The 10,296-nt window shown below is 36.1% G+C and overlaps 1 protein-coding gene across 1 annotated transcript in view; it reads left to right on the top strand.

Annotated features, from left to right (window-relative positions):
* Positions 1–224: 224 nt before the first annotated feature.
* The window catches only part of LOC131036830 (DNA mismatch repair protein MSH7), a 106,059-nt gene continuing 95,987 nt past the window's right edge, over positions 225–10,296 (top strand). The window contains exons 1-5 of the mRNA XM_057968823.2: positions 225–783; positions 2,414–2,864; positions 3,596–3,691; positions 9,951–10,006; positions 10,101–10,170. Coding sequence (XP_057824806.2) covers positions 404–783; positions 2,414–2,864; positions 3,596–3,691; positions 9,951–10,006; positions 10,101–10,170 — 1,053 coding nt within the window. The 5' untranslated portion in view covers positions 225–403. The remainder of the gene's footprint in view (positions 784–2,413; positions 2,865–3,595; positions 3,692–9,950; positions 10,007–10,100; positions 10,171–10,296) is intronic.

Raw genomic sequence — 10,296 nt, 5'->3', positions numbered from 1 at the left:
AAACTTCTCAACTGGAACCATGAAAATTTGGTCATTCATTCAACCTTAAACTTCTCAATTTGAACCATGAAATTTTAGTCATTCATTCAACCTTAAACTTGTCAACTCGAACCAAAAAAAAATTGGCAGACAAATTGTGTTATTACAATTATAAATATAAATTACAGATTGAAAAAAAAATCCTTTTTATGGGGCATAACACTGAAGTCCGTCTCCTTAGTTATTTGTAGAGTATTTAACGGTCCTTTTCCTTCTCGACCTGAGGTCAGGGTACAACTATTTAACGCTTCCCGCCCAAAATTCTGGTCTGAAATTTACTCCCTTCCGAGTGGTAAATCACTCTACCATTTCTATCTGAACCAACTTAAATCTGTCCCAGAAGGAACTGTTCACAGCCCCAAAAATGAAAGGCCAAAGTTCGATCAGTTCTTTCTTTTCAAAGTCCGCTGAAAAACCCCCTAAACCCAAGCAAAACCCCAATGCGAATTTTAAACAACTTTCCTACTTGGAAATGTTGGAGCGTCGCCAAGAAAAACCAATTCAATTTTCTCAACTTCAGCACAAGTTTTCCCTCCCGGGGGCTCCGTCTTCTAGTGTGGAAGGGTTACCGTCCGATTTACCGGAAGCTCAGGCGATCAAAACGCCGTTAGGGAATAGAGAACGGTCTCTTGTTGCAGAAAATGAAGATTCCCCTCTTCATGCCTTGCAGAAAACCCCGTTTAAAACTCCTCCGAACAAAGGAGTAATTGAATTCGACAGTGATAAATGTTCCGGCGTGCAAAGGTATGCTATTTTTCAAATTTGTAGGATTCTCGGGCAAATTTTAGTGTTATCAGAACGTGGAGTGTTCGATCGGTGGGAAAGGATCAATGTTTAATGGTAAAGGGAAAAATGTTAAATGCTAATTTTTAGGGAGTTCACTTTTCAATCTGTCAGAGCTATTGATATTTAATATTGTTGATACATTTGACGAAGCTATTTACCAGTAAGTCGAGTGCTATTTAAATTATGTTCGTCATTTAACTTTAGAACCGACTGTATATGTGCATAAACAAGTGACTAGGCTAAAGATGAATTTCATAGTTAGCCGTTCTCACTTTCTCTCCTTGGGAATGCCATTAATTTACGTTCTAAAAGATAAATTTTTGATCAATTGAGCGACAAGTTTTGGGCGGTGGTAGTCATTTGATTCACAATTTTGTGATTTATCGGGCCTCTTTTGAAGAAGAGTGGCATTATTTAAGCCTATTAATTAGGAGGAAGTTCATTATTTAAAGCAGAATGAGGGATACTTTAAACTGGCGGACAAAATTACTTTTTTTAATCGTGTACATCCACCTGTGGGGACTATGAAGGGTTTCACAAAGGGTGATGTTTTAAGGTCTCCACTGCCCAGATTCACAAACTAGATTTAGTACATCAGAAATTTAGGGATAGATTTCATAAATTGGTTTGTTTCTGTTGAAGGCGTCACCGTGGCAGACCATGTTCCCTTTTAGAACTAAATGAAACAAAACTAGTGCCAATCCATCTTAATATGGATTTGACATGGGGTGCTATTTTTCTTTTGTTTTTTGAGCCCGAGTGATGTGCTTATTTTGAGAATTTGGTGTCAGTTCAATTATATGTTAATTCTGTTGTATCAGTACTATCAACAAGTCATGGTTTCTCCCACCTACGATGTAGGATGTGATTTACCTTGATTTATGGTTCTGTGCAAGCTACACCTACCGTTTTGGTCTTTATATGAAATGTACATGTCAGATTACAGATTTGTCTTTATAGATAAATTTAATAAAAGTTTTATCATAGGAAGAAGTCTCACCAATTACTTCCTTGCCGGGATTGGGACACTGCATGATTAGCATAAATCGTTTATGTACAAAATAAACTATCTGCTAATAATGTTTTGAATATGCAGTAAATGGTTAGCCTTTTTTGATAGAATGTTTGAATCTGATATTGCATTACTTTTTCTTAGAAAATTATGGGCACTGAAGACCATAATCTATTTCTCTAAGGAAGGGAAGACAGGCAGCATAGCCTGCATTTCTCTTAGCAAGGGGAGACAGGTAGCAGATCAAATGAGCTCTTCTATAAATACAAGTGACATATTTTTAATTAGTTACATGCTTCTACACAAAGCAATAAAAATAATAAGTTGGTTTTACTAAAAATAATATGCAAATTGATTGTAGGTTCATAGAATGCTTCTTGAAATGCTTTAACATAGGTTATGAGAGATATCGAAGTTTTACTTGTGACGAATTCTTGGCACATATTAAACAGAAGTCATTGCCCTTGGAAAACTGTTATTGTCTGCAAGCTCCAGGGGACTCATTTACTTTGTCATATTGATTCCTCTAAACTAGTTTTTCATGGATACATCTGATCTTGTTTGCTTCTTCTGCAGGAAGCGTGAACTATATGCTTATGAGAAAACATTTGAAGATCGGTTATTGGCTGTGCAAAATGATGTAGCAGCAGATTTTGATTGGCCAGACACACCTGCTGTGCAACCTTTTGTACCCAGAAATAAAAGAATTCTTGAAGACAATTCGGAAGTTACCAGGTGTCAGGAGCTTTTACCTGCCTCAGATCCTAACAAAAGAAGAAAACTAATCGAAGTATTAGGGGAGGATGGGCTGGAGCATGGAGGAGCCTGGGAAAAATCAAAGTCAAAATTTGAATTTCTTGATCCTTCGGTCATAAGGGATGCCAAACTAAGGAGGCCAAGTGATCCTTTGTATGATAAAAGAACTCTGCATATTCCCAAAGATGTTTTAGACAAAATGTCAGCATCTCAAAAACAGTACTGGACAACAAAATGCCAGTACATGGATACTATACTATTTTTTAAAGTGGTAAGTTGTGGGTTTGTCAGGATGCCTACTGAACTTGTTAGATTGCAGAAATTCTGTCATATCTTTTAACAGAAGTGTTGTTTGTTGATTTTAGTAACAAAATTGAATCCATACTTTTTTTTTTTTTTGAGACCTTTGCTTCACCATTTCTCTCTGATATGTTAATTGGATAAGAAATTATGATATTAGGCATTACTATTGCATATTGGTTGTGATAAGCTTAATTTTCTATATGTTTTGGATCTCTTTTCATATTGCCACATGCAAACTCAAGTATATTATGGATGATGTTCTTTTTGTGGTTTTAGTTTGATATCTATATTAATAACTTTGGTAGGTTTCTGTATATTTTATCTCACATGATACATTGCTTGCTCTAAATAAAAAATATATTTTTTGGAGATAACCCATAATAGACTTCCAGCCAAAGTGATATAAAATTTAAATTGATATCAAATGAAATATATAATGTTGAAGGTAAAAGAAATTTTGAATCGTTTGTGATAAATATTTGAAAGTTCAAGACAAACATATAGTTTAATTTATTGAAATCTGTTATTAATGCTTCAGATCACAGAAGTAATTTGATGCTTTTATTTTCATGGTTAATAGATTACAAATAATCAACTGGTATGATGAGTATCCATTGACCCTTGTATCTAATAATTAGCAGGTGATCGTTTAAATGTGCTAATTGTTCTTGCTTATTATCTTAATGCATGCTTCTACAGGGCAAGTTTTATGAGCTCTATGAGGTGGATGCTGAGATTGGCCAGAAGGAGTTTGATTGGAAAATGATTATTAGTGGTGTTGGCAAGTGTAGACAGGTAATACTGCAGAATTAACAATTATAAACTTAAACGAAAAAACTTGTGGACTGTTTTTTAAGCTGTCAAGTTGACATTTTATTGTAGCTCATTAGTATTTATTTCTTTTTGGGATAGGAGATCAATCTATGACAACAATTGTTAACACAATAATTTATTCTACAGAAGCGATTTCTCTGCTGTATATATGTTTTGATAATTTAAAGGGGGGTACCTATCTGAGGCCCCTTATCCCATTCTAGCTGAGAAGCAAAAGTGCAATTTGCAATTTGGATAGAAACAATTTTTTTTGGTACTTTTATGACCCTTCAATTTTATCGCAAAAGACCAAAATACCCATTGAATAGAGCAAATTTTAGTTTTTAAATGCCATACATTCATAACCAAATACATTTATTGAATCATGCTGTGAACTTTGACAAAATATCAGTTGTTGAGATTCATCAAGTCCTGATGAGGACTTGCAACACTGAGACTTGCAAGTCTCAATGAGGACTTGCAGAACCAAGTCCAAGTCAGATTTGGCGAGTCTGTAGCCTTGACTCAGACTCAGCAGAGTCTGACAGCCAAGACTCATGAGTTTCAGTAGTTTGTGTGTCCTGGCTGTCAGAGTCTGCTGAGCGTGGAAAGAAAAGAAAAGAAACTCATACAGTTTAAAAAAACCTTGAAAAATTTTAATCTATATGTATATTTGTAATTGCCCAGTTTTGCTGCTTTTTGGCTCCTTTTTTTTGCCCAGTCCAAGTCAAAAATTAGCTTCCCTAGTTTTTACCGAGTCCAAGTCTCAATGCAATTCAAAATATAGAGTCAGATTAGCAACAATTGTGTATATTCTGTTCCTGAAAATCTTGTTCACCTCAAACTGAAACATAATAACATACTAAATAAAATAGACTATCTGACTGGGACTGCTGAATGTCTAAAAATGGAAGGGATTTATGAAGCGAGAGAGGCAGCAGCAAGCATTTTCCAGCAGGAGCTATCCTGTGCAATTCTCTTTGTCGCTGGAGCAAATGATTATTTGTCTATTTGAAGCTACACTTTTTCTGAAAATTATTACTATTATTCAAATGGTGAGAGTGGGAAAATCTCAATTGGACCTACAACAGGGTCAAATAAAGGAGGTCATCCAGTATGTTTAGATGCGACTAACATTTAGTGGAATAACCTGCTACTTAAGAATCTCTCAAATCCTTGAAAACATAATACAACAAACAAAGTGATCCTGATACGGTTTCAAGAACTTCTTTAGCATTTCAAACTGCAATAGTTTGTGTTTTGTCCTAGGGCCTTGTGTATGTTGAGCTTGTGAAAATTTCTTCCACCTTACCAATCATATTTCTTACCTCTTTCTTGCTATGTTGCTGAAATGGCTTGAAAATTGGCCTTTTCTAGGTGCAATTCTTTCCGGAACCGGGTATACTGTATAGAGTGGAATTCACTGTGGTTTGCACAAGGTTTGACTTTGAGTAGTTGGATTCACCTGGAAATGCTGCAGCTTGAACTTGGGTGATTTTGAGGTTGATGTGGTAAATCTAGAATGAATCCAAAATGAGTACAATAGCCAATGAAGGTTTCAACCATAGTTTTAAAACTCGTGGACTCGCCACGGACTCGCGAGTCCATGGGAGCCACGAGTCGACTCGCCAAGGACTCGCGAGGCGAGTCCTGGCGAGTCCATATGAAGGACTCGCGCGAGTCTTTTGCATGGACTCGCGCGACCCAGAAAAAAAGCCATGCAAGCTTTAAAATTGAGTTTAACATGTGAAAAAATTTGGTCTCTCCGTCAGGATTCATGTATGGAATATAACATTTAACTTTAAGTTATATTCCATATATACTGTCAGGATGTTTGAGAGTGGTTTCGGACCTCCATGAGTTATAATGCAAAATCTAGTTTTTGGAGGATTCTTCAATTTCCCAGACTTAGTCAAATTTCAGGATCCTTCGGCGATGCCCCTTGACCCCAACTTGAGGGCGCTGCCCCCAAACCCCCATCGAAAAATATAGGGGGAAATTGCGCAAGTGGAAGTAGGGAAAATTTAACCTCTGAGTCTGATTAGGCTCCATATAAAAGCATAATTAGCATTGAAGAAATCTTGGTATTATACATTTTAGAGTTGAAAGTTTGAAATTATGAGTATGTGACGTGTAATGTTTCAATTATGGCTCTTATGTTCTCTAAATGCATTAATTTCTTTATGTTTCTTTGTAAAACTATGGTTTTTTTTTTTGCCGAGTCCTTGCCGAGTTTTTCACGAGTCCGAGTCCGAGTCCAAATTTTTGGTTTGCCGAGTTTGTGGCGAGTCCGAGTTTTTCAACTATGGTTTCAACCCATTTTTTAAAGTCTTGAACAGGAAACCCTAAACGGCTATTGGACAATGCGAAACTCTAACCCACAATTTTTTAAGGGCGTACGTCTGTGAGTATTTTGTTTGTATGTGGGTGGAAAGGCCTTATATCTGTTGCAAACATTTGAGGGTGGGTTTGGGGTTGAAAATTTCATGGGATCTCACACAATTTGCATATTTTATTCCCTATTGGGAGTTATTACTCATGAGGGCACATGAGAGTTTGAGTGGGAAAAATGAGTATTGATATGAATATAATTGCAATGAAAAAGGGAAAAAACCACTTTATAACATATATCATGATTGGCATCCGTACAGCTTTCCTTTACTGTCTTTGCTCTAAAGGGAACAAGTTTCTATACTTTTATAGACATTACTATAACATATATAGTTTGTCTATATTATAAAATTTTAATTTTATGTATAAATATTAAATATTTTAAATACATTAGTATATTATATTTCAAAATTTTTAAATATTAAATATTTATGGTAGTTTTGTTTAGCATATGCATTATTTTGAGCTTAACTTTTGTATTTAGATTGTAAATATATAAATTGTGACCATTTGGGTCGCTTCCAAATATCAAACCAAAAATATGATAAAGTCCTACATAATTTGGCCTCATTAATCTAGCCATAATAGCCAGGGAAAAAGGGCCAAAATCTCGGTAAAGGAACTGCCGATATCTATTAATGCTATTGGCATAGAAACTTAATGCTAAGACAAATTAAATAGGTAGACTAGCTTACACAAAACCAAAGCAGACAGCAAGTGTTTGAAATCAGGATATTTAGCCAAGAAATTCCTTTCATTGCCACATCCCCATTGCTTATTTCAGGAAGTTTGAACCCCTAGCCACCAAGCCTCATTCTGCAGCAAGTTGGTGCAAATGAAAGGATTGCACCGCATAATGGAGTCACCATTCAACACTCACTATATATCTTCTAGGAAAGGTAGCCCTAGTGTTATGCACACAGATATATTGAGAGGGGGCTTGAATTATTTTATACCAAAATTAACTTCAAAACTAGTGCAGCATTAATAACATTACCACATCAATAATAACATCAAGAGAAACTATGCAAGAGATGAACACATCTGCACATCAACACAAGAGAATACCAGATTTATGTGGAAACCTAGAAGGAGAAATCCACAGTGAGAATATGATCTACTACCCAAATCCAGCCTCACAAAAGAATATTGTTTTACAGCTATTTTGTAGGCACCGACCCACAGGAATTTCAACCCAAAGAGGACACCAGACTCCAATATGAGTCACAGGCACTAACCTACAGGAGATACCAATCCCCTAATAAAAAACTGATCACCAACTCAGATCATGAGGCCCCAACCTCAATTACAAAGAAGATATAAAATTAGTAAAATAAACCGATATGCAGACCTCTCAAACTCATACTGCAACAGCTCTGATATGCTTCATAACACATTCACAGTGTGTATAGGATGTTGCATCTTTGCTTGCACACTTTACAACATCACCAAGATCCAACAAAACAGTCACGGATATGGATGAAATATCCTTGTTGATCTTGTATCTATGCTTTGCCACAATAAGTTCATCACCCAAAATCCATTCATCCACTAAAAGTAACAGGCAGCTACAGGTTTTAGAAACACTTCTTTAGTCGCAGCTCCAAGATCCTTCCTAGAAAAGAAATTTGCCCATGACCACCCACAAGCTGAACTGGAGTGCCATGGCTGCATTCCAGATGCCACCAAAAGAATAGCACACTACATAAAATTGAACTGGCTTGAATGAGCCATCGTTACATTGACTTTGCAAGAGTTCTTTGTAACCCATGATCTTGACTTGGCATGGTTGAGATGTGAGGGATAACAGAAGCCAAGTGAGTCGAAAGCAATTCCCATTTGCTCTGAAATCATTTCACACCAAAATGCTAATTAATGATCACTTTTATCATGGAACTATTGAGAAGTGTTTTCAAGGGAGGCCATGTATCAATCACCATGTCAGCAATAACCTCCTAGCTAATAATAAGGTTGGCAAGCAAATCTGCCTCCACATTAGTCGCACGATACACATGATTTATTGTGTATGCGTCCAAAGAATTCAACAACAGAAGGGCCTTCGATGATGGTTGCTAATCTTCCAGCAATGGGACATTTTAGTTCTAATAGCATTAACAATGATTGATGAGTCACCTTCTATCTCAACTTTCGTTAAGCCATGATTTCTCCACATTTGTAATCCAAGAATGAGGGCCTGCAATTCAGCCTCATTGCTAGTTCTCATTTTGAGTCTCCTTGAAGCTGCATAAACCAAAGATCCATACCTATCCCCAACGATGCATCCAGCTCCAGACTTCCTAGGATTACCCTTAGAGGCACCATTAAAATTCAGTTAGATCCACCTAAGGGGAGGAACCTGCCATTTAGCTTGTCTTCTCCTCTGGATGTAATCATCTCCCATTAATGTACATATATGATTTGTATATGTTTTTTGATGTACCCAAAATGTACCCAGCCGCCCCCAATTTTTGTTGTTGTACTTGCATATTGTACTCACGTAACCTGTTGCTCAGTCTGATTCAGTAACTTCAGCTTTTTTGTCAATTCTCATCCCCACTCAAACAATGACATTGAGCCTAGTGATGCTTTGGGATTCCGATTTGATCAGTTTGGGTCTCTGATTTGATTAATTTGTGAATCTGATTTTATCAATTAGCTTCTCTGATATGACTGCTTTGGATTGTGGATTCTCCCAAGTTCCTGACTATCTAAGGTAGACGATTCCTTTCCATTGCAGCAGCAGATTGATCGGTCTCGCTGAATTTACTCTTCCCTTTCTCTTCTCTTCTTTTTTATCTTTACCTTCATTTCTCTTACTTGAAAATTTGAATAACTTTCCTTCTATTCATGCTTTATTTTAATCTTTTCTCCTGTACTTTTATTATCAGAGCTCCGTTTATTGACAGACTTATGTTCATTGTTAAATGCAGGAATCCAGAAATATAAACCCCATTTATCTCCTTTAAACTAATAATCTCCAGCTCTATTAACTGGATGAAATTCATTGCCTTTTTTGCAGAAAATTCTTTATTCTCAGGCCTTGCGTTCTTTTCAAAGGAAGAACCTGCATAAACCTTGGTACTATCAGCTGAAAAATTGTTTAAGTTTGATTTTTGAATTATTGTTGCCTTGCTTTTTTCATATGCAATAGTCTATTGTGCAGTTCTTAGTCACTTTATACGTGCCAAGTAGTCTTGTAGATAATTAATTACAGCGTTACCATCATAAGCTAAAAATTTCAAGTTATTTATCTATTCACTGTAATTGCCAACTTTTTTGAATATGGAGAAATTTCCTGTAAGCCAAGTAGTTGCCTGGCTACGTGCATACCTTATGTAAAATTATTAGTCTTCTGTAATTCCATTATGTAAGTTTCAATTCTCTGCTAATCTCTAACATTTTTCTCTATTCAATACTGCAAACTAATAAATATAGCATACATGAATTGCCTTTTTCCTCTCAAAAGTCTGCCCTTGAGATATCAGATTGGGGTTGCATATTCATCCAGGAATCATAAAGATTGAAAAGTTGCATGCTGTACTTCAGCTAACCAGAACATCAAAGTTTGGTTGTGATTATTTTGTTGCACATTAATGATATTGAAACAGTGTTCTGATTAAACTTATTTCACAGCTCAATAGTCAATACAATGTTAATTCTAACACTAATAGCGTTTGCTTTTCCAATGGTATCATTTTAAATTTCTACTTTGTTGCTGTTAGTTCTATGCTAGAGTTTCACTTCAACAAAATTTAGAATGGTTTTCTGGTAAATCATTTTTGATGTGGTCAATTTGTTTTCTGTAGATGATGCTTCAATGGTTTGTAACTGTAAGTATATAACTGTCCAGGTTGGTGTCCCCGAAAGTGGAATTGAAGAGGCTATTCTGAAGTTGCTTGAACGGGGGTGCAGTATTCTCTTCTTGTGCAAATCTTCAATTATGCACTCCTCTTGATTTGATATTTTGGAGGTTATTGATATTAATGTGAGTATCTTTCAGGTACAAGGTTGGGAGGATGGAACAACTTGAAACTACAGAGCAGGCAAAGGCAAAGAGGGGTTCCACAGCTGTAAGTAGGATTCATAGCTCTGCATTGGAATGAATTTAAATTTTAATCTAGTTTTACAGTCGATATTATTTCCTATATTTGAACAGAGAGAAGCTAGGCCATATTGTTACTAAATACTATTGCTCT

Source organism: Cryptomeria japonica, chromosome 3 (genome assembly GCF_030272615.1).
Source record: "Cryptomeria japonica chromosome 3, Sugi_1.0, whole genome shotgun sequence".
NCBI lineage: Eukaryota > Viridiplantae > Streptophyta > Pinopsida > Cupressales > Cupressaceae > Cryptomeria > Cryptomeria japonica.
Note: the sequence above shows the minus strand (reverse complement) of the source record. Positions and strands in the feature narration are given on the sequence as shown.